Source organism: Rattus norvegicus, chromosome 5 (assembly GCF_021556685.1).
Source record: "Rattus norvegicus strain SHRSP/BbbUtx chromosome 5, alternate assembly SHRSP_T2T, whole genome shotgun sequence".
Classification (NCBI taxonomy): domain Eukaryota; kingdom Metazoa; phylum Chordata; class Mammalia; order Rodentia; family Muridae; genus Rattus; species Rattus norvegicus.
In genome coordinates, this window is record NC_141538.1 from 84,195,262 (window position 1) to 84,219,468 (window position 24,207).

The window sequence follows — 24,207 nt, forward strand, 5'->3', positions numbered from 1 at the left end:
ATATCCATTTACCAGCGAATAGTCTCCGATGGTTCTCTCCCTCCCTGGAGCATGTAGCAAAGATCCTAACTCTAAGGAAGGATCTGGAACAGCCCGGAGGATGGGAATACCACGGGACAGCAAGTCACTAATTAGTAGCATCAACTACACCTCAGTTTTCCACCATACATTCTACCTGGAATGACATCTTTTTATAGTGATACTATTTGGACAGACTGGCAAGGAACTAATAATTTCTAAACCACCATGGCTAAGTCATTTTGACTTATTAAACACTCGAAGGAAAGAGAACTGTTTTGCCATAAGGGGGAGCTTTTGAGTTCCATAAAGAGGGGGGAAAGAAAAAAAAGAAATACGAAATACATGTTTCAGTTCAAAATGTAGAGCCACAAGCAGCAGACTACTACCTGGGACAGCATTAGGAGGCTTGGATTGTTTTTAAGGTTGAAATTGGGCAAATCCATACTTTCTTTCCATGTATATTCAACAAAAAGTATGTTCAATGACCAACTGAATGCTTTAGGATTATTCAGGGGCAATGATGGGGGCAAAGCACTGGTCCACAGTGCCTCAAAGGGAGATGCCCTGGAAACACTTCTCCTCTGATGTTCTGTTCAATCTATGAAGATTTGGGAAATGAGTCTGAAGCCTGAAAGTTAGCATCGGGGGCTCAGGGAAGAGGAGAGCCAACTTACTACAGTATAACTTTAAGAAAATTTGGTGAGGGGAAGAGGAGAAAGGCAAAAAAAGAAAAAAGTCAAAGAAAGAAAGGAAGGGGAAAATGAGGGGAATGAAGGAAGGGGACAGAGAAAGAGAAGAAAAGCGGGAGAAAGAGAAAGAAAGAGGGAGGGAGGAAGATGAGAAAGACTGTGAGAATTAAGTTTCAACGCATTACGTGTTGTGGAAAAGGGAGACGTGTAACAGCAAAGGGCAAATGAGACTCTGAAAGATTTCTCTCTCCCGCCACGAGGCAAAATAAAAATAAAAATAAGGGGCGGGGGTGACGGGAGAGCAAAGCAAAGCAAAACAAACCAGAACGCGTGTGTTTTGAGCTGGAATGAGCAGAGCAGGGAGGACCGTAAGGGGGTGTGTACAGAATTGCATTAAATTGTTACTTTAAGATTGTCTTCTTTAAAAAAAGAAGAAGTAGAAGAAGAACGAGGGGGTGGAGAAGCTGAAGCGAAGGGAAGGAGACAAACTGCAAAGTAGAGGAAGGCTGGGTGGATCGGCCTCTCCGAACCGATTGATTGGTCATGATCCCCGCAGTTTGAACAGGGACTCATTCAATTGGGAAGGTGGAGTGCTGGCGAACAGATTAGCACACGCTTGTTTACTCATCTTCTAAGGGATTTTTCCCCCTCTTTCCTTTCATTTCGTGAAGAAGGAGGGAGGGGAGGGGGCGGGGGGGGAGAAGGGGGCTGTGGCTTGTGTTATAAAGGACGCAAAAAATAAAGAAATGAGAGCATCTTGGGGGGAGGGAGGGAATTCAGCTGATCAGTGTGTTAGAGGAGATTTTTTTTGAAGAGCTAGAAATATATAAAATAAAATGAAATAAAACAAGGAGGAAGGCATCCAGCTGTTAGAGGGGGTAAATAAGGCAGATAAAGGAGCGGGGAGAGAAATTAATTGCCAACCAGGAGGAGTTGGACTGTATTTTTGAAAGGTGGGGGGAGTGGAGCACACACCTTGAGGAGGAAAGCGAGAAAGAAAAGGAAAAAGCAAGTGGAAAGGGGGCTCTCACGAGAAGGGGATCAGAGACTAGGCGGGAGCTAAGCTGGCAGCTCTGGGCGGCGGTGCAGGGGCGCAGGGGGGGCGGGGGGGACCGTCGGACATGCGGCTCTGGAGTTGGGTGCTGCGCCTGGGGCTGCTGAGCGCCGCGCTGGGCTGCGGGCTGGCCGAGCGCCCCCGCCGGGCCCGGAGAGACCCTCGGGCCGTGCGCCCCCCGCGCCCCGCCGCCGGACCGGCCACCTGCGCCACCCGGGCGGCCCGCGGTCGCCGCGCCTCGCCGCCGCCGCCTCCGGGCGGTGCCTGGGAAGCCGTGCGCGTCCCCCGGCGGCGGCAGCAGCGGGCGGCGAGGGGCGCCGAGGAGCCGAGCCCGCCGAGCCGGGCGCTCTATTTCAGCGGGCGAGGGGAGCAGCTGCGTCTCCGGGCCGACTTGGAGCTGCCCCGCGACGCCTTCACGCTGCAAGTGTGGCTGAGAGCCGAAGGTGGCCAGAAGTCTCCAGCCGTGATCACAGGTAAGGCGAAAGGGGTGCCCTGTCAGGTAGACCATCCCGCTTGTCTCTACCGACCCCTCCGGGTCGCTCGTGGATGTATGGGGGTGAGGGTGGTTGGTGGGTATGCGGGAGTCGCCCCTGGAGCAGCGCAGGGACCACGGAAGCGAGACTCGCTTTAACCCATCTGCAGAATGGGCGCGCTGAGAAGGGATGCTGCCCGGCCTCTGGGGAGCTGCACTTGGGAGCTCGGTGCCTGTCTAAGACCATGGGCTAGAGATAGCTGATCCTCCCGGGAACCCAGAACACTTAGGTGGTGCTGGGGATGTGCAGACAGACATTGTCCGGGTATGGGAGGGAAAGGTACAGGACCCAGATAGATTGCCTGTGAAAAAAGTGCAGGGAACCGTTCATTTCTCTTTACTTTTTGATATTCTTAAGTAATTCTTCAGTAGCCTGGCTAGCCTCAAAGTAGGCATGGGCCAGGTAGTTTTGATTGCCAGACTTAGAAGTCCCAGAAGTACCCCAAAGTTGCTCTCTGCCTGAAGCTTGCCTCTGGGATCCACCCCCACCACTATAGCCACCCACACTGCCTCTCCCGGGTCCTTGCTTTTAAAGCCGGTAGCATGTCATTCACGGCTGGGTCAGACCTTCGTAGCGCACACTCTGCCAGCCTTCACCAGACTCTGGCGCTTTTCTCTTTGGGTACTTTTATGAGCCCATAGTAGATTTAAGTTCTCCCTCTTCACCCTCCCTCTCTCCCCGTCGCTGCTCCGTAGTGAAACCGGACACTTTGCGAGGGCTGCAAACCTTCCAAACGCCTCAACATCCATTTTCCCTTCTAAATGAATCTGTGGAAATGCCTTTAATAAAACGAGGGGTGGTGAAGGGGGGCAGCGATGGAGGAGAGAAGGAAAGTTTTGCCTCTTCTGTCTGGGAGATTCCCTCACTGCATAAACAACCTTGCCCTGTCCTGGGACGCCTTAAAGCTATATTAGGGGTTCCCCCTTCGCTGCAGCCTGGGAGCGAGCAGAGGCTTTCGCGATCCCACCCCTTACACACCACTCTCAGGCAGTTTGCTGCTGTTTTCCCTTGGTGTAGACCTTTCTTAACACTGCACTGACTCTCCTATTTACCCGAAGTCACCTTCGGGGGACCCAAACTCTGCCATCATGCCAATCAAATGTATCCTCAAAGCTCCCACTTTCCAGCTACCAAAGGAGAGCAAGAAGGACTCCACACACAGACACAACTGACGTCATCGCTAGCCACCACCCCCTCCCCCCTGGAAAGGAGAGGGAAAACGGAGCTCATTCACTTTCAGCTCCCAAACCATCCTCAGCCAGAGGAGGGTACAACAAGGAACGGGGAGGCAAGATTCAAAATAATCATGAAGATGATGATAATTCAGGACTGACTTTCTCTCTCTCTCTCTCTCTCTCTCTCTCGCTCGCTCGCTCTGTGTGTGTGTTTGTGTGTGTCGTGTGTGTGTGTGTGTGTGTGTGTGTGTGCGTGCGCACGTTTCACTTTCAAAACATAGCGGTCTGCTGCTTGAAAGTGGGGTTAAGAGATGGGTAGGTCTGGCTTCGCTGCTCTTTACCTGTTGTGTTGGTGATTCGGAAGGGATTCCCCACCCCCCCAGAGGAAAGCCCGGGGTTGTAGAGATAGTGGGTACATTTAATATATACATATATACAAATCTATGTCTCACGGGGTTGCATGGGAGACTGGCTTCCAAGTATCTAACTCAGACCAACGTTCTTTTCCTGTTCTCTGGAACACGTAATCCGCTCTTACAATGATTGTTGCAGTAAAATACTTTCATTGGATCAGGGATGCTAGGTTATTATTGCTCGTATAAAATGCCTGGTTCTTTTTATGCGTGGAAATAACATTCCTCACAAAACGGAAGAGAGAAAAAAACAAAACAAAACAGTAAGTAAATAAATTAATAAATAAATGGCGCTACTGCCATGTAGCCCCAGAAAGCCTAGGAGCTGTTCTCCGGAGAATTCTGGTGGATTTCCAACCCCCTCCCCTAGTTGAATCTGAGCCAGATTTGGCAGTGTGTAAACACCTGGCAGTGAGCCAGACTTACTCTGCCTTATCCTCCAAACGGAGCATACTGTAGGTCTAAAGAGAGCCTGCTTCTCCTTGAATTAGAAAAGCAAACAAACAGAGCGTTTTTTTCTAGAAGTACTTTTTAATTCCCTGATCCGTGGTTAAATTGGGTTGGCGGAGACAGGACTCCGAAGTGGGTGACAATGAGCATCCTCAGGTTGTCTGCAGTGACTTCAGGTGTGGGTTGGCTGCCTTACCTCTGCTAGTTTTCTCTGGGGGGGGGGGCATCACCACTTTCACAGGAATCCCTGGTCACTTATCTCCAGAGCACTCCTCGTTCAGCAGGGTTTGCAACTGCTATTTCAGGCCCAGGGATTCTCTCTCTCTCTCTCTCTCTCTCTCTCTCTCTCTCTCTCTCTCTCTCTCTCTCTCTCTCTCTCTCTCTCTCTCTCTCTCTCTCTCTCTCCAGCCTGCCTTACATCACTAGACTGCACGATTCAATTGGGTTTCGTAAAGGTCTAATTTTACGGTGCTGTTAACCGGGTCTGTCGTCTGGCAGCAGCAGGCCTTGCAGCTCCTGGGAGGCGGGAGTGCTCCCAGATCTGCTGGCCCCTGGTTCTATTTCTGCCTGGGTTCAAACTTCACTTCATGGACACTGGTTCAGACAGTCACTGAAAAAGGCAAGGGGAAGGAGTAGGCTTCTGAAGCACAGAAATCATGTCTTTTATTTTTCTGAAAGGCAAGTGAACACACATACACACACACAGAGAGAGAGAGAGAGAGAGAGAGAGAGAGAGAGAGAGAGAGAGAGAGAGAGAGAGAGAGAGAGAGAGAACAGTAGCTTGTGCAGGGAAATTTGAAGTCACCATTGTTAGAAAGTATTGAGGGTGTAGGATTCTCCTGGGGCCCGCCAAAGCTGAAGGAACGTTTTAGAACTGAAGACTCCTTTAGGGCTACTCTGAACAGGGTCCCAGGAGGTTATACATCAGTAGTGGTTCAGGCCAATGGGAAGAGATCCACAGAGGACCAGAGGGTGTGCTGAGTGACAGAGCTTAGGGGCAGGAACCTCTGGCATTCCTATTTCCAGAGGTCACCTGCTACCTGGCAGGGAGATGTCTCATAAACAGGCTCCTCTCATTCTACAAGGTCCACCATCCAGGGTGTGTGTGTGTATGTGTGTGTGTGTGTGTGTGTGTGTGTGTGTTCTGACACATCTCTGCTTTTGACAGATTCAGACCCCTGCCTCTTGTCCCCAGCCAACACCTACATGCCCTACCACCCCTACAGTATAAAAGAAACAGAAAGCAATAGATTGATTTTTCAATGAAGTCAGAGGCCCCAGTGGCAGTTGACTTATTGAAGTTTCTCCTGACATGAAAAATGTCCCCCGAAAGCACTACTTTCCTCCTACCCTAGTCTCAGTCCCCTTCGGTCAGTGACTCAGAGTTCCACCTCAGAAGGAGATGAGGGTTAAACCCTAGTACTACCCGGCACCTCTGCTGGCAAATCCTTTTTCTTTTGATGTAAGTGTTGAAATAAAGTTTGCTAATTGCTCTCAAGAACCCCTTTCTTCCTCCCTTCTGTAGGTCATGTCTTCCTTCTCACTCAGCCCTTCAAAAAGTCAGAAGCTTCACCTGAGGTTCACACATGAGCATAGCTTTCTCTGTAATCAGCTGTAGCTCCAGGTGCATGCAGAATACCACACTGGTCATGATAAAGTGTCAGTAGCCAGGTTACCTCTGTCCTTGTGCATCTGTGACCTTGAACAAGCTAACTGGCTCCTCCTGGCTCCAACTTCCTTATCCATGAAGAACAGCACTTGTGTTACAACAGAGCTGTGTAAATGGTGACTGAGCTCAAGGGTGAAAAGTACTTAGAGCAGGCCTGTTATTAGGATGTTTCAGAGCTCTCAAGCTTCCTGGGCTGAGGATAATGGGAAGCAGAAAGCCTTCTCTACCAAGCAGTCATCTTTAAGCTTGCTTTACACCTGAGAATTTTGTCCTCCTGACCACTCTGAGAGATGGGCATTGGTATCCACACAGACTACACACACACACACACACACACACACACGCACATGCATACACAAGCACACATGCATATATACTCAGAGAGAGACAGAGACAGAGATAGAGGCATAATCTGTGTCAAAGAGCTAAAGGAATTGGTCCAAAATTCCACATCCCCCCATGTAGATAGATTCTATCCAGGAAAACAATTCCAAAAGTACCTGGTCCCTCTGCTGTTTGTAGGGCAAGAGAAGTGATAATCTGGCTGCAGAACCTTTCCATTCCCTTGGACATCTCTGTGCCAACCCAAAATTTTCTATATCAGAGAGTAAGGAATGGAGAGGTTTCACCTGGAGTTTGGATCAAACTTGGCAGTTCTGTTGCCCTTTCACATCAAATCATCAGACTGAGCAGCAGGCTGGAGATTTATTTTTCCCGAAGCCCTCTTGCTGTGTAACTTTCCCTATTCTTTCATACATTTCTCCCCCACACCCCACACCCCCCACCCCCCTCTGTCTCTGACTCTCTCTCTCTCTCTCTCTCTCTCTCTCTCTCTCTCTCTCTGTGTGTGTGTGTGTGTGTGTGTGTGTGTGTGTGTGTGTGTGTGTGTGTGTGTTATCTACCTTCTGAAATGGGCATAATGATTTCAGGATATTTCAACAACATACAGCAATTGTTGAAGATAGTCCACTCCTATTTGAGAATAAGTGGAGGGTAATCACAGCTAGTAAACATACACCTGCACGTTTTCCAGTTATTGGTTTTGTTTTTTGTTTTGTTTTGTTTTTTTTTTGGTTTGTTTGTTTGTTTGGGGGGATGCTGGGTCTCTTGGAAGGTAAGCTAGCTTGTGCACACTTAGAGTACCCTCCCTTGAATTTTGAGGGATGTCTGGAGTCAGCATTGTACCTTTGGGAACCACTAGACTTTAATTTCTTCTTTGACTTTGCTCTTTCCTTTGCCCTGTGGGTGACCCCTTGCTAGTAAGAGTCAAAGGGAGTCCAGGGTTGCTGAAAACTGTGAGTCTCACAAGCTTGGAGAGGAAGCAGAGATTCCCAGAAACAGAAGGTGAATGAATGGTGACATATGTCACAGGCCACATGCCACTTGCTTCTTCTGTGAATTACCTTTCACCTCCCCTTTACTTTTATGCTACTGTCCAATGGACAAGCAGACATGATTTAGACTGTTAAACCTTAGAAGGACCTTAATCCTCCCTCTCCACAGAGAAAGGTAACCTGGAAACTCTAGGGTCATACAGAATATTGTGTTCACAGATCTCCATGGCTTAGAGGTGTCTGTGAGACATTTTGATTCATTAGCTACCACTCAGGGATATACAAAGAATACCCACCTTTTTACACATCCTTTGGTTTGGGCACGATGGTGCATATGTATGATGAAAGCACTAGGGCCTCAAAACTGGGATCAGCACAACCTTAAGGCTTGCCTAAGCTACATAGAAAGTTTCAGACCTACCAGAGCTTCATAGTGTGACATTGTTCAGGTGGGTAAAATGAAGTAGTAAATGGAAATGACACTCTGTCTTTCCAGGTTGGAGACACCCCAAGGAGCTTTCTTCCCATCTGAAATCTCTGCTTCCTACCAGCCTTTGGCATTTTTGGGCCTTGACAGTACATTTTCCCCCTAGAGCTCCTCATGTGCTCTGAGGCATACTCTCTCTTACTTGTACCTCCTTTCAAGTAGAACCATGCATGCATGGAGTCACAAGCCTGTCCATGTCACAGGCTTGTGTTTCACAAGCCTGATTTCAAGTGAACGTATGAATTCTGGAAGAGAGTCTCACAAAAAAAGAATGTAGGAAAGGGAGCTTAGATCTGGAACATTCTCTACATATGTTCCTGATGTTTCATAAAATCCTCTCACTTTTAGATCTCTTTCAAACCAGTACTGGTTGTAGGAAGAGAAAACATCTCTTCACGCCTGTTCAACAGAAAGGACTTCCTTTGTGGCCTTCTCTACTTGTGGTGGAAGGCTCTTGTCCAGCATGTATTTGTCTCCCTCTTCTCTTTACCATTTTGGTCACCCCTCAGAGTCTCCAGATCTTTCGCTTGTTGCACAGAGAACTGTTTTCCCAAGTTGGGCAGAACACCAGGAATACTTACCTGGGACCCTGACACCAGGAATTGAGAACTGATTTCTAAGGTTGGTCGATTGGGTGTTGCACATTTAGAATTGACAACCAAGAGTTCACAGTTCGGTGACTTCATGTCCTTTGGAGGTCTGTGACTTGAGGCCAATAGGGCAGGATTAGGATGTGATTACATTCAACAACTCCTGATCATAATCATCATGGGGACCAGTGACAGGAGATCCTCTCAGCAGAAATCAAAACCAGTTTATGCCAGCAAGGGTAGGAGAAGGGATGAATTTGTGCAGTCAAGGACATTGCTAGAAATGCACTTTTATTGTTATTATCATCATCATCCACCCAGCAGTGGATAGATAGTTTGAGCCAACAAACCTTCTCGAATACATGATCTCACTGAAAGTCCTTTGATGTTGGGACTTCACAAGTCTGCCAAACACTGCCAGATACTGTTGTGTGACCTTCACAGCTCATAGCTCCTTTCTGGGACCCACTGTTTTTGGTATGTAAAATAAGGTGGAGTAAAAACTTTACACCATGCCCTACAACTTTAAGAAGCCTCTGGAGAGATAGTAGAGGTCAAGACCTTACCACATATTTTCACTATGTTATTCTGCATAAATCACATCATTCTATAAAATTCCTTTTGTGGGGGAAGGACACATTCCTCCTTTATAAAATATTTGAATGGACAGGGACTGACCTGTAAGGATTTGGAATTGTGTTAAGTGTGATTATAGTATTGTGACCACATATATTTAAAAGATTCTAATTTGAAAAATGCACACTGGAGCACCTTATGTTAGGTGATTTTATGTTTATTTTTTGTTGTTAGTGTTTGTTGCAAAAGCTCTAAAAATATAGGAGCTTGGGGAGGGAGGGAAAAATGCTAAAAAGGAAATGGTGATGTAGTGCTAGCCACTATTGAAAAAAAGCTATAGAAACTTGGGCTTTTAATAAATTTCTGGTGGTGCTTTTAAACATGTAATTGAATATTTCTGTAATAAAGTGTAATACATACATGCATACATACATACATGTTCTAGAGAGCCAAAGAAGGAGATGATGTCTCAAAAACCCAAGCATTCTGTCATCTGATGTGTTCACGGACACAGAGGCTGGAGCCAGGAGAGCCTCAGGGACTCTACCAAGGTCAAACAGAAATTAACTGAAGTAATAATACACTCTAGGCATCGAACACTAGGATCCTCTGCATGCCCTCTTGTCCCTACCTCTGTATACCTTCAAACTCTGGTTACCATGACCAGCTAGGGAGAGCTTCAGGAAAAAAGAATAGAGAGACCAGGCAGACAGGGCTATTGGCGACTCACTTGTTGAAATAGTTTTGAATAACAAAATTCGTTGCTGTATAAGACTCCCCTCTATGGGAGGAAACATAGCATCCTTCTCTTCCTCACAATGCCAGGAGATTTACCACTCATTGTAAAAATCCACAGGGTAGCATGGCAATATATACCACTCAATTTTGCCCATGGTCGTAATTTTCTTTTACTAGTTCCTATTTCTCTCCATCCCCAGTTGCCCCGAGTGCTTTCTGTCTGGCATTCTTTGGAGCCTTTGAAGAGACTGGGGAAATGGAGGAGGTGTTTTTCTGAGGAAATATTTTGCAGTGGTTGATCACGGGGCTCACTCGTAAGCCTGATTTGATTCCCTGACTCCTTTTCCAGCTAGTTGCATGGTCTTGCAGTAGCTACTCAATATCTCTGGCTTCACTTTTTCTGTCTATAGCGTCCAGCTAACAGCAGGTCCTACATCGTGGGATTTTTCTGAAGATTAACTCAGTCTCCTTGTGGAAAATGCTTAGTAACGGAGTCTAGATGACAGATAATCCAATGATCAATCATTAACTTAGGTTGATATTACTTGTGCTGACCCTTACTGTACATCATTTCCAATTCTTTCAATGATTCAGGATCGTAGACATGTCTATCCTCTTTGGCAAAACCAGAAACTATCTTACCCTCCCTTGCCACTCAGGACAGATTTATAAATCATCATCAGAACACTAAAACGGCAACAAAAATAACTGAAAAAAAAGTGAGAATACAGCCAAAAAGTAGCTGCTTCATTTCACAAAAGTGTGTACTTACAAAACAGAAAATCCGATCAGCGAAGACAAGACAAAGTGAATGTGTGAGCTCCCTGTCTAAAGCACTCAGCAGGTGCTTTTGTGAATTTCTGCTGTGTGAAGTTATATTCTGGGTGCTAGGCAGAGAAGATGACAAACTGCAAACAAGAAACCTGGCATGTCATTTAATGCCAGATAAATTTTAATTCAAAAAATATATATAAAAAGTGGATGTGTGGGTGGGGTGTTGGAGGTGAAAGATTTGAGTGCCCGAGCAGAGAAGGTTTCTTAAGAGCTATGTGGAAAGGCAGCAGGGTGTAGTCGAGGTTGTCTAAAGAAGGAGGTGAGCAGAGGCCAGCTCTGACAAAAGACCATCAGTAGCTTGCCCTGTAACTTTATTCACGTTACCTTTTCTCTCTGACAAACTTTCCTTATCTGAGGCATGAAAGGTGTCACAAGTTTATCACTACCTTGGCCCTAAAGGGCCTTCTGGTAGAAACCTTTTACAGTATTGTAATCCCAACCTAGCTGTCCTAGGGTATAATTGTGACATTGGCAATTGCTCCACTTTTCGCCCATTTTTGGCTTTTTTTCTTCCACTAGGTGGTGCCCGGGCCTGTTACCCTCAGAGGAATCATGCCCACACACTTTCCTCCTTTCTCAGAAAGAAAAACAATAAAAGACCCACTACTCTTTTTTTTAAGGTATCATTGACTTACAGCTCTTAAAACATTGCTTTTTATTTGACATATACATTAATGAAATCTCAAAAATCTCTGTGCTGCATACCAAAATGTCAGTGGTAGAATTTCAGTCAGTCTGACTGGAGGCATTATTTAGTGGATATCAGTACTTCCTAATGGCTGGAAGCTAGCTCATTGACACTAGAAATAATTACAGCTGTCACAAGTATCCCTCCCATAAAAGCCCTCACTCATTGAGGGACTTTTCTGATAATTATTTATTAAGTTATACAAACTTCATAATTGTGTTTACTAGACAAGGGCTACTGTAGACTTCCAGACAGCACAGTCAGTTACTGGTCTATTAGTCTTTGTTATCATGTATATCAGAGAGTATTTTGCTAATTAAAAATATTAAAATTCAGGGGCTAGGATGAGAATTTATTTGGTAAAGTTTTTGCCATGCATTCATAAGGATCACTGTTTGAGCTTCAAAACCCACTCTAAAAAACCAGCAATAGTGAATGCTTGTACGTCCAATGCTGAGGCTGTGGATAAAAACTCTGGTGTGGAGTTTGCAGACCTGCAGGGTAAGACTGACTAGTGAGTGAGAACCAAAATTCCAGTCAGAAACACAAGGAGTGGATAAGACTTGAGGTTGACCTCTCATCTCCGTATATATACATACACATACAAACATATACAGGCTAACACACACACACACACACACACACACACACACACACACACACACACACACACACACAAACTCTAAGAACTCTAAGATGCAAAGTCACTTAGTCACTTTACCCTCTGTTCTTCCAAAGCCTCTAGTGTCAGCATCCCTAAGGTAACCTGGCTCCCTCTTCCCCTCTCTCCTCCCTCAGCTCCTATTTCTCATACCCACTACATTTGCTAAGACTTTTCTTCAAACAAAAAAAGAAAGTAGTGTGTGTGTGTGTGTGTGTGTGTGTGTGTGTGTGTGTGTGTTGACATTATTTACTACAACTCAAGATCTTTAGAAGATTGGAAGGAGAATCATGAACTTTTGAGAACCTTGAAAGGTGCCACATTCTAGCCTATTTGGAAAATACAGCAGCATCAAAGAAGTGGGAAATCTGTGATGTAGGTTGTCACAGACCCTATAGACAAGGCAATCTAAAAGTTCAGGTAGATGTGGCACTGCCCCATCACATGGTGAAGAAACTGCTCTTGGGTCTTCCCTGTATGCATCTTTCCTAAATTACCATTGCTCTGTGTAATAGGAAAGACAGCAGAATGTGCAGAATGTGACCAAATGGTCTTATAAGGAAAGGATAATTTTCCCCACCTGAGACTGGAGACTTTTTTTGTACAGAGGTTGTTGAAGAAATAAGGAAGGATGTGATAGGTAGTATTTAGGAGGAAGGCAGCCTTACCCTAACAGATGCAAATCTCACACCCACAAACGTAAGAAATTAATACATTCTGCAGTCAAACTAATGAAGCCAAACCATGAATTCCAGAGAAGCAAGGTGCGTGGATGCCAGAACGATGTATTCAAATATTCCTTTCATAGATGTGGAACTGAGATGCTGGTAGGGAAAGTAGGTAGTAGAGATCAGTGGTCAGGCTTGGAAGGCATTGCCTTCTAAGTCTAGAGCCAGGAAACAAAGCACATGCATATCTTTGCATACCTTCTCAGAAGTTAACTAGCACAGCTCTACTGATTGGTTTAAATCTCCAAATTGTATTCAATTTAGGTTTGTGGAACAGAACCAGTTATGTATTGAAATGTCAACATACACCACATATGCAACAAGTCCAAAATGTCCACTTCTCCTGCAAAATTTCTGTGTTGAATGTTACCAACTCTTTATGCATCATGGATCTCTAAGTTACCAACCCTTCTGTCCTGCTTTATAATAACTGGGTTAGCAATTTAGTCTTCTTTTAAAGTATGTTTTTCTCTATTGAAATGCCCAATAGAACCCCAACCCTTTTACCCACTCTAGTCCATCTACCAACTCTGGATGTCCAGATTTTTCTACTACTAAAAAAAGAAATCTTACTCTATTACTCCTAGTTAAAGGCTCTTCCGTAGCAACTGAATTAGTTAAAGTTTCCTTCGATGCTGCAGGCTTTTTCTTACATCTCTTTCTTTACTTACTGAATATTCCTGAATACCATTTTACATCCTGCTTAAGGCTCTAAAGCTTTCTGCTCAAGGTTTCTTTCTCCTGAAAAGGCCTGCCCTGACTCCTTCCAATGTGTAACTTGTTTTTCACCTGTCCTTTTCCTTTTTTTATACCTTATGCAAATCTACATTTACAGATGCCTGGAATTCTTTATCACACTTAATTACGCACACATTTTAAATCATGTCTTTTTCAATTTCTCCCCTGCCTAGTATGCAAGGGTGCTTGTATGGTTTTTTGTTTGTTTGCCTATTTGTTTTCTTCTCTGTTTGTTTAATGAATAGATAAATGGAGGTGATGACCATCTGAATATCTAATGACTATCAGAGAAAAAGCTCAAGGAACCTCCCAGGCATGATGCATTACGTAACTCCAAGCACATGACCTGTGTTGTGCGTCACAGTTAGTAACATTACACAGTAGTTAATTCCATTTCCCCTTGAGCAAAGAAGTCAGAAGGGAAAAAGAGATTTGGCCTTCCAAAACAGAAAGAGGAGGGGAGCAGCAGATCCTTGGGCCCTCAGCTCATATTGTAGCTGGTCTAATCCAAGCCACAGTTTTGGTTTCCATCTCCCCATTCCCAGACCCTGGCTCATTTGCAACACACTTGTTTTGTGTCTTCCTTACAGCACATAATCCTCAACTTTACACTTAGATCTTCCTATTCTCGGTCTCATCAGTATCTTTCTGAGACTCCAATTCCCTGCCAGTTCTATCCATTTTTAAGTCTGAATCCACTTCCTGTCTTTCTGATAGAGGGCCTTTCCATCTCTTAACCTTCATCTTATGAGACCTTGAAGTGACCTCAAGATTTAGGATTCTGTGTCCACTGTTTACTTACCCTTGTAGGTGGCGGGAGTGGGTATGCATTTTCATCAGTAGCAACTGTAATAAATGCAGTCAGCTTCTAAAGAACACTTACTGTGTACTGGCACTATACCCACAGTGACTTTCTGTTCCCTCTGAACTTGCAGTAGGTAGCTGCGTGCTTCACCAAAGAGTCCTCTACTCATGGGTAATTGAACTGAAATTCAAATTTCATCCTCTATCTTCAAGATGGTTTATTAGAGCACTATTGGAATTCATTCAGCTGACTCTTGAGAGGATAGATGTTTGTATGAAAGAAAGAAAAAAGAAAGAAAGGAAAAAGAAGGATGAATGAATGAATGAATGAATGAATGAATGAATGAATGAATGGGAACAATGTGCCCCTAGTGGTCAGTGCAGATATTTAAAGAATGCAGACTGAAAAAGAAAGAAAAACAGAAAAAGGGCAGGAGAGAGCAAAACAGCAGGAAAAAAATGTTCATGAAAATGATAAGACATTAAAAATTGGCTTATAAATATTTTTATATGCAAAATAATTTTACTTGTAGGTGATATTTCATCTGCTAGAACGATCCCCACCTTTAACAGTCTACTCACAGAAAAATGTTTATTTCAAAGATGCTGCTTTTGTCATGCTTAAGGCATGTGTCTCTAAAATACTCAATGAAGATATGTTTTGGTCGCCCAGTAAGCACCTGAATGCATTTTGAGCTGAACTGAAGCATGAAGGAGGCCTTGGTGGTTGAACTATGAAGCTCTTAATGGAAGACTAGTTTTGAAGATACAAGTTGATTTGTCCTAGATATTTTTTGTGAGGTTCAATTGCAGATGAAAATTCAGTGGGAGAGGGAAAGTTTTATTCCTAGCATATCTCTGTTCATTCAACCTTATATTGAATAGGTCACTAATAAGCAGTGTTTACATGTTGTATGCTATCCAACGAGATGGAGTCTGAAAAGAAGACCTGGGTACAGTTCCATCCCCTGAGGACCTCCTAGCCCTTGTGGTGGAAGCCAAGGGGTAAACAGAGAGATGACATCATTGTAACGGCTCTAACTAAGCAATTAATAGAGCCCCGTGGAAGCAGTAGAAGGGAAACGCTGTGTTGTGGAACAGCCATATTTACCATGGGACTAGGCAGTACTCCGAGAATTCAGCTCTGTAAGTGGTCTCTTCCATCTGTAAGATCAGTGTTTGTACGAACGCAGCAGTATGATGTGCCCTGCTTTGGGGTATGCCATACATGTCATTTTAAACACGGTCGTGAAGATATGAATCAAACGAGAATTACCTACATGACTTGCTTTATGCTTTAGCTGTGGACATTGACCCAGAGCTGCCTTTTGGAATATAATGGGAGAAATAATTTTTGTGCAATTCAGTTGATCACCATCCATGTGAAGCTCAAATAACCAATTATATTCTTCCTACATAGTATTTCCATACTGTTTTGCAGTTACCTAGGTACCTGCTTATATTTCCCATTTGACTCTGAGCTCTTTAGTAGTAGACACCACTTCCCCTTTCATCTCTATATAATTACCATAATTTAGACTTGTACTGGATACATTAGTGCATGCTAAATAAGCTTTTTAAATGAGTACCTAAATTTGAGATGGATCCAGATAAATTTGATATGGAGAATAAGGTGGCTGGTAGAAGGTACTAGAAGGCTAGGAGCTTTGAGAGTTGATATCTCAGGCTTTAGGAAAAGTCAGATCGTGAGAGCAAATGCACTGTAAAAGGCATTGGCTGTTATAGGTGGCCCTGGCTTGTGAGCTGGCTGACTGCCAGTTAAGATATATGTTGTGATCACCCTTTCTATTGTTCTTCTCTTCATTCTCTCAAAACAGGTATGCTATCTTTGTATCTTTCTGTCTTTTCTCCATGCTTCTCTCTGAGCCTTTGCATCCTGTCCAGTTCTAATTTGTGTTCCTGCATCTCCCACATCTCTCTACTGTACCTACATGGCCTCCTTTCATTTCACACTCACCATGACTGCCAACCTCAGGGTCCATTTCCAAAGTAAATACCTAGGGGGATACATAACGCAAATTTACAGAATATATAATCTAGGCTCCTCAGCACGCAAATGGAGAACTTGTTATTCTGAAAAGTGAAAGAAACCATCACAACTTCCATTTCATCTTAAACATAGAGAAGGTCCCAGTTCCCTCTATCTTAATATCTTTGAATTTGGACCCAACTTGATCAAATGTAGATTTAAAAATTCATATAGTCAAGTCCTACAATTAGATAGGACTACACCTGCCCTTTCATTCCTGGAAAGCCTGAAGTCCAGTGGGAAAAATGATCAATTCTAGATTCATCAGTGATGCAGGGACAACTCAGAGCTCTCTCTTGAGAAATGTCCATGTATCTCTCTAGGTCAACAAGTGCATAGCATATGTTCCACACTATAAGATATAGTCATGGATAATACAGAGCAGGTCCTTGCCCTTGTGGACTTTGTATTCTCCGGAGAAGTGAAAGGCAATAATTTAGTAAACAATTGTAAGCAATTATAACTTACTTGTGAGAACCAGGATTAGAAAATAAAATTATCAAGCTTTGGGAAATGACTACCACAGAAAAACACTGGCTAGCAGGGTCAAAATGAGGCTTTCATGAAGGAGGACAAAGACTGAGTAATAGTTGTCAGAGGCAGAAACAGATCATGGCCAGAAGAAGTTGAGCACAGAGGCAGAGCTTATGAAAACCACTGGGAGATAGGTATATAGAGAGCTGGAAATGGCTCAAACCATGAAATGTGGATATTAATCTAGGTGTGTGAAGAAGTGGTCAGAGAGATTCTATCAATGACTTATTAGGTTCATTAAACATTTTCCAATAAGGATCCTGGATTACATGATGGGTGAGGGTCTCGATCTCAATATTACCATGGTTGAATTTATTGCTGGAATTTTTATTATTTAGTACTTTGATTAATATCATTATTATTTATTTTAGAATATCATTTCCAGCTAAAATACCTAATTTCTGTTCATACTTTAGACTGACAGGGGAAGGATGGGCTCTTTCATTTGGCTTCAGGAGAATTTGAAGATATGTATGTATCTCAAGATGTTTTTTGTCAAAGTGTGTGGTTGTGCATACTTTTTTTGAGTCCAAAGTTTTCATCAGCCCCAAGCAGTTACTTAAATGCTAAGAAACAGGGAGCATCCCAGGTCATCCCCTGAAGGCTGTTCCCAGCACGAGAGTCTGAGCAGTGGAAAGGATCTGTGAAAATGAGACTGTTGATGCCTAGTTGTCAACTCAGACTGAAGAATTGCACTTTTCATCATCTGCACCCTTGCTGGAGTAAATAGAATTTAGGCTTTTATTCCTCTAAGGAGGAATTAGTATAGTCCTTAGAAATTTAATCTACAACTTTGTTTATTCAAACTCTGTTCACTCAGTTTCTATGAACTTTTAAGTAGGCAAAGTCAACTCTATTGTTGCCTGAAATATTTCTCCTGGTATTATTCAGTTTGGATGGTGTATATTGATTTAGTCCAATGCATTCTAACCATCTATCAACTTTTAAGTCCTTCATAGTCACCCATTCCTTATTCTTCCTTTACTCTACCTTTTCATTTGTGGGTCTGTGTAAGCTTCCCTATATCAGGCTTTGGGCTTAGGGCCCAGGCACAAGTTAGGAGATTGTTCTAGTTGTTAAGATAATGTTAATTCCTAACTGTTTTAATTTCCCCAAACATTCATTGAACCCTGCACTATCATACAGTACAGTTTGAAAGTCACTCACTTCAGAAGTTAAAAATTACTTTAAAAGAAATTAAAGTGTGTTGTCTACATAGATATGAATTATAAGTATTCCATGTAGCTCTTGGAGTCAGAAACTGCAGTGCCAGGCAGCTTGATTTTTGTTTGTTTCTTTGTTTGTCTAACAACACTACTATTTTTGTCAATCCTCTTTTTGAGCTTTGAAGCAACATGTGATGGAAAGCCTGTATAGAATGAGAAATAGAACCCAGGTAACAGGGAACCAACTACCTTCTTAGGTAGAGACAAGAAAGAGAGTTGTCAGTCACTTGGCTCCTAGGATCTTGCTTGTGCTCCTTCCCTCAGGGCTCCCATTCAGGACTCTGAGAATCCGTGATCTCTGAGCATCCCTGAACATAGGAAGTAGCAAGAAGCCCTCATGACGTGAAGTTGTTGCTGTTTCTGAAGCATTTTCAACATGCACCTATCATATTCCCATTTACCTTGTAAAACAAGCATTCTCATTTAATACAGTGAGGTCTTTGTATTCTGAACAGCAAACACATATTTTTAAGGCTTTCGGGCAAAACCTGCCTTTCCCTCCAACTCTCCCCCCTACCCCTACTCCACTGGCTCTCTAGTACAAAGCCTTGTGTCAGCAGAACTATCTGTTTACAAACAAAGGCTCCAATTGGAAAGAATCAGCCAATTGTGCCCCTAATTCTGTCCTGAGCACCCACAGCAGCACTCGGCAGAAGACTCCCATTTTTCCACCTTCCTGTATTTCTCATGTTTTCTGACTCCTTCCACTGTGCATGAGATTCCTAGACTGAATGGGTGGTCAAATGCTGGTCGGGGGCATTTGAAGAACTAGGCTATATAACCTAGTCAAGGATCTGCTTGTAATGGTAAAGACGAACCTCAACACTTGCAGTTCACGTGTTGCCACATGAAACAGAAGCTGGCAGAAGAAGAGTTATTAGCTGGGGAATGTACAGTAGTTCTATGGAGAAAAAGTAGCTCCAAGGTCTTGAGTGCTTTATCCATTCTCTCTGACTCAAGCCTGCTGTGGCTCCCTCTTACTTCCTCATAGTAATGAAAGTAGCTGGTGTATGGACTATGTACTCTAAGACAGACCCTGTTCTAAGAACATTGCCTGTGCTTTACTCCTCCCAAGAGTCCTCTGAAGTGAGTAGCAACAGTGTCCCAGTTTGTTAAGTGAAGGATGAAAATTGTTTAAGTGATTCCCATAAAACGTACATCCTAGGCAGTGGGAGAATCCATCCTTCAGGTCAGCATTATAACCAGGCCACCACAAATGTCCTAATACCAGATCTGAATGGCTCAGTACGATGTCACACTTGCTGTCCAGACTTTAAATCCTACCAGTAGCTTGTAGTAGAGCAAATTGAGACTACTCAGCCTCAGCACCAAAAGACTTTTGGGATACACAATTCCTAGTCATTGCTTTCCTGTGTACTGTAGGATGCTAAGCAGCATCTCCAGCCCCTACCTGCTTGGACCAAAGCTGGTCCAACCCACTCAACAGTTGCCATGATCAGAAATGGAAGCGTCCACCCCCAAACACCCTATAAAAGGAAAAATCTATGTATCTTGAGAATGACAGACATTAGATTAATTATAATTGCCTGATATTCTTAGAACATATATTTCCATTTCTTTGCCTTTTCACATTAGATTTTTTCTTGACCTTATGGTGTCCTTGTCATTCCTCTTCCCTTCTATGTTCTATAACCTACTACATGTACTGTTGTCTCCTTTAAGACAGACAGGAAATACTAACATATCTGAGTAACTAATCTGTTTATTTTTATGCTTAAAATCATAAAAATGTATACCCAATTCCAAACTTTTGATTTATCGCACCCCAAAAGATTCCATTAAAATCTTGAGTTTAAAAAAGTTAATGTGATTCACATATCTAGCAGATTTCAATTGGCTTTACCATATGTCAGGTAACAAGCTAGTCGCCAAGGGTCTTTTTCCTTTTTTTTTTTTTCCGGAGCTGGGGACCGAACCCAGGGCCTTGAGCTTGCTAGGCAAGTGCTCTACCACTGAGCTAAATCCCCAACCCCCATCGCCAAGGGTCTTAAACCAAAGGATATTTACCTGTATTAGATGGATCAGCTGGACCAAAATTGAGGCTTAGATCCACTCTGTACACTCCTTCAATTTAATAGGAATGAATCCAGAAACAGAGTTAACCGAAAGTTGCAGAGTTCAGACCCTGCAACTAGACACCAGTATTGAAGATGATCGTAATACAAATTCTGAATCCCTGATAGGTGTCCAAATGTCATTTACGTGTTTTAAAAGGACATCATGCCCTTGTTTTGAATTGAGTCGCAAGTAACAATTTTATAATAGATGTCAAAACAACAGAAAATTACTATCCAGGTAAAAAATGCTGTCAACCTCTCCAAATATTTGATTACACACTAGTCTCATCATTAACGGGCCTGCATTACACGAGCTTGCTACTGCCACATAGTCCTGAGATACTAATCCTGGCTTTCGCTTCCCTGTCACAGGGAAAAGAGGTGCCACATGACTCTAATAGTTCTCTATTTCTCTACTTTAAATCTCCCAGAGATTCTCTCATGTCTGTGGAAGGAAGTTGGATCTTGCTGTATGCCAAGCTCAGCCCTTTGCAGTTTAGTCCCAAGCAGCTCTTGCCAGTTCATTTCTGTCCACTCCCCTGCACATTCTCAATCCTATCAAGTATAGATGTCTTTTCCATCTGCAGGCTTCCCATAGGTGACAGGTCCTATCCATGTCCATCTGACTCTATACTTGAAGTTCTCCTGTCCCACCTTGTTCCCACCCAGGTACAGGACCTCATCAAGGTTCAGCACTTTGAGATTCATCCAGGGAAACTTCTTGGGGCCTTCATGTCTGAACAAAGTCCTCCTTTGTGTTTGTGTCACAAGGACATTAGCCCTGACAAGGTAGTGCCATTTCAAAGTTAAGCGCCTGAACTCCAGACTCAGACTCTGGCATTGCAGCCCACTTACCCAGGCTTGAGCACATTATTTTCCCACATATGAAATGAAAGCAATGATAATGCATCCCTGATTGGATGAAGATTCTGTGAAGATTCCCTGTAACAATCTGTGCACAGTGCTTAGCCTATGTCTGGCAAAGAAAAACCTGGCAAGTACCTCCTTCCATGGCCTTCCTTGCCCAGGACAGAACTCTGAATGATACAACTCTGGTCCGCCTGGCCTCATCACTTTTCTATCTCTTCTTGCCATCTCTCTCCCTGAAAGATGACTCATCTCTGTAGGCCAAGAAGAAATGATGTCAGGCTTACCCAGAACTGTTTGTCTACACTATCCGAGTGTGTTTTTATGGGACAAGCTATGGACTTATGTCAGGAATGAAACTTAATGTCACATTGTTGGCCATCCCTTTTACCGCTTTATTTAAGAGGGAAAGACTTAACAAAAAAACCACAAAATCCAAACTACAACCCACAAATTCTTTATGAAGTATGGATTACAAAGACTTGCAAAAGATTCGTAGAACATTAACTTCAAGCCAGAACACATATTTTATTATTATTATTATCTATAAAATATAATTAATAATTGTAATAATAAGTAATATTTTCTCATAAAGATTTCACTTGTTTTTCCAAGGAAAGCCAGTAAAATTATTTCACCATTGTCTGTTCCTTCAGAGTTGACAAAAATGCACATCAGAGAGCATTACCAGCCAAGCTGTGTTTTCCTATTAGTTTTCCTATTTTCAACAATGAAATTTAATGACCATGGTGACAACCTCTCATTCCATAGATGGAAAAACTGAAAGCCAGGACAAAAGAGGCCTCTGCTCTTATATACGGGTACTTCCAGCTTCCTTCCCTTCAAGGCTCTTCATCCAGGACTGGAAAGATTCAACTCTAGTTTCCCCATTAGCCTTAGGCACATTCATCTTTCATTCACTCACCTATTTAACAAACGTTTATTGGGTACTTATGCCCTGGGCACCATGTGGAAGATTCTAGATGCAGACTGATGATAGACATGCACTGTGTGCCCTCATGAACTTATAGTGCAGTTTCAGAGACAACTTAAGAGTGGATATCTGAAATCAATCATAGGACTAATAGTGATCATTGCTATGGAGAAGTAAAGAAATAACCAACCAACACATAGCAGTGAGGACTCAGGAATGAGGGGCTATTGCTTAGGATATTTTGTATAATAAAATAACAGGCCAGATATTCTATAAATGCTGCAGAAAGATGCCCAAGACCTAAGACAGAAGTAGCAGGTACTCATCCATGTGCATATACTCATGGTGCAGACTCATGACAAATGAAAATCTAGTGGAAGAGATAATACTGTTTAGTCTTCTAGACTAGAAGGACATAAGGCAAAGGAAAAGAGTAATGTTTCTAACCAGAGGAGGCTGTGTGAGTCAAATAGATGGGCCTAACAAGAGTCTGCCTCCATCAGAAATTAGATGTGCCAATGCTTTTATGGAAACTGAAAGATGGTCTTAACGTGGTGGGATCAGAGAAAGGCCTGCATGTACTACGGAACTGTGGCATTATGAATATGAATCTAATGATAATATACAGATTATATCATATTGGGTATAAATGGCCAGAACATAGACTAGTTAAGGAAGTTCTAATAATATTAAGAATCAACTGTAGGCTTCCCCATGCCGATTGTCTCTATCCCTTTAGAGTTGGCAACAACATGATTACCTTACAAACTAAGAAAGAAAACTTCAGACAAGTGTTAGATTTTCCTAAATCTGCAGGTATATGGTGGCTCAACAGAGATCTAAAATCATAACTCAACCCGATCTCAGAAAAGTAGGCATCACTGTGTCATGTGGACTTTCAAGCCTGCAGATAAAGCTCCATGTCCATATAACTGCATGTAGACCCATTTTCTTTTAAAATGAAAGTGTGTGGAATACCTGCTAAGCACTAGGTTTTAACCAAGTAATATAGATTATATTGTTTTAAACCTAAAATGGGAGAGAGAGAGAGAGAGAGAGAGAGAGAGAGAGAGAGAGAGAGAGAGAGAGAGAGAGCGCAGGGTGGAGCATGGGATAGCAAGAAAAACAAAATTATGATCAGCGTAAAACAGAAAAGAAAATCACCATTCAATGTCTCTTTCCTTCCCCAACAACTCATGATAATCAGTTTTGATGCATGTTGTTTACAGAATGTAATATGGTTGGTTTTGTATGCCTGTGTGGTGATGTTTGTATGAACATGTGAAACTTGCTTCTGAACATATTTGATGCATCTATGTTTTCTCTTTTCTCCAGTTCTCATTGTCTTTTGTGGTCTCCCCATGTGCATTTGTTCTTTCTTGCCCTCACATAAACAGAGGATGATGCAGTTTCTTGAGCACATATTTGACCAGACATTTTAAGTGTTCTATGAACAGTGTCTTATTACAGCTCTCTAACCAGAGCTGCATTGAGGTCATGTCAGAGTTGGAGATTCGCAGATCTGTGTTTGCTTCTGAATATAGCTTTTAATCACTAGACAATCTACTGGGCTGTCACTCAAACAAACATTCTCATGTGTTCTCATTGACTTCCTCTGCCTTGTATGCATACATATCAGCATCAGTCAGTGCTTTCTACTTGCCAGTCCTTGTGCAGAGGCTAAGATCATCAAAAGTATGTATGTACCTTGAAGCTTCCCTTGTGTTCTGTTAATGACCTACCTGGACCAATATAGGATCCTCCAAATAGAAATATTCCTTGTTTCTGAAACAGCTTCTTGTGTAGTTCAGTAGAACAAGAGTTCACATACTTTACTCTTCAAATTTAAACTATTCCTTAGATTTCCGTGAGCATAATGCATAAATGAGGCTACCCATTAACTGTGTGGGGGAAAATAGTGCTGATCTCAATGAGAATGTCTCTAGCCACTAAAGTATTTGAGGTTGTAGATGCAGACAGAGAGCATCTGTGTGCTGACTTAAGATTTACAACTTGGATTCTGGTTCTGTCCCTCACAAAACACATCAGATGATCTGGACAGTCTTGGATCCTCACTTTTCACTTTCATATAGAACAAATCATCTCCATTTTGTCTCCTTCAAAGGGTACTATAAAAAGAAAATTGAACAAATGAGACACTCTGTAGATTTCAATCTCAAAGAAACTTCATGTTCTGTGCTATTATAACTAACATAACATGAAGTCAGAGTGGGAAAAATTGAACAATTACCTAAAAGAATAAATATTCAACTGATGGTATGAGGATTTTATGTTTTCCATAGAACCTGTAGTACAAGAGTGAAGTCTAAGTAATC

General features: G+C 42.8%; 1 protein-coding gene across 1 annotated transcript in view; it reads left to right on the forward strand.

Annotated features, from left to right (window-relative positions):
* The first annotated feature begins 1,042 nt into the window (after window positions 1-1,042).
* Window positions 1,043-24,207, forward strand: part of Pappa (pappalysin 1) — a 230,363-nt gene continuing 207,198 nt past the window's right edge. The window contains 1 exon segment of the mRNA NM_001401319.1: window positions 1,043-2,237. Coding sequence (NP_001388248.1) covers window positions 1,832-2,237 — 406 coding nt within the window. The 5' untranslated portion in view covers window positions 1,043-1,831.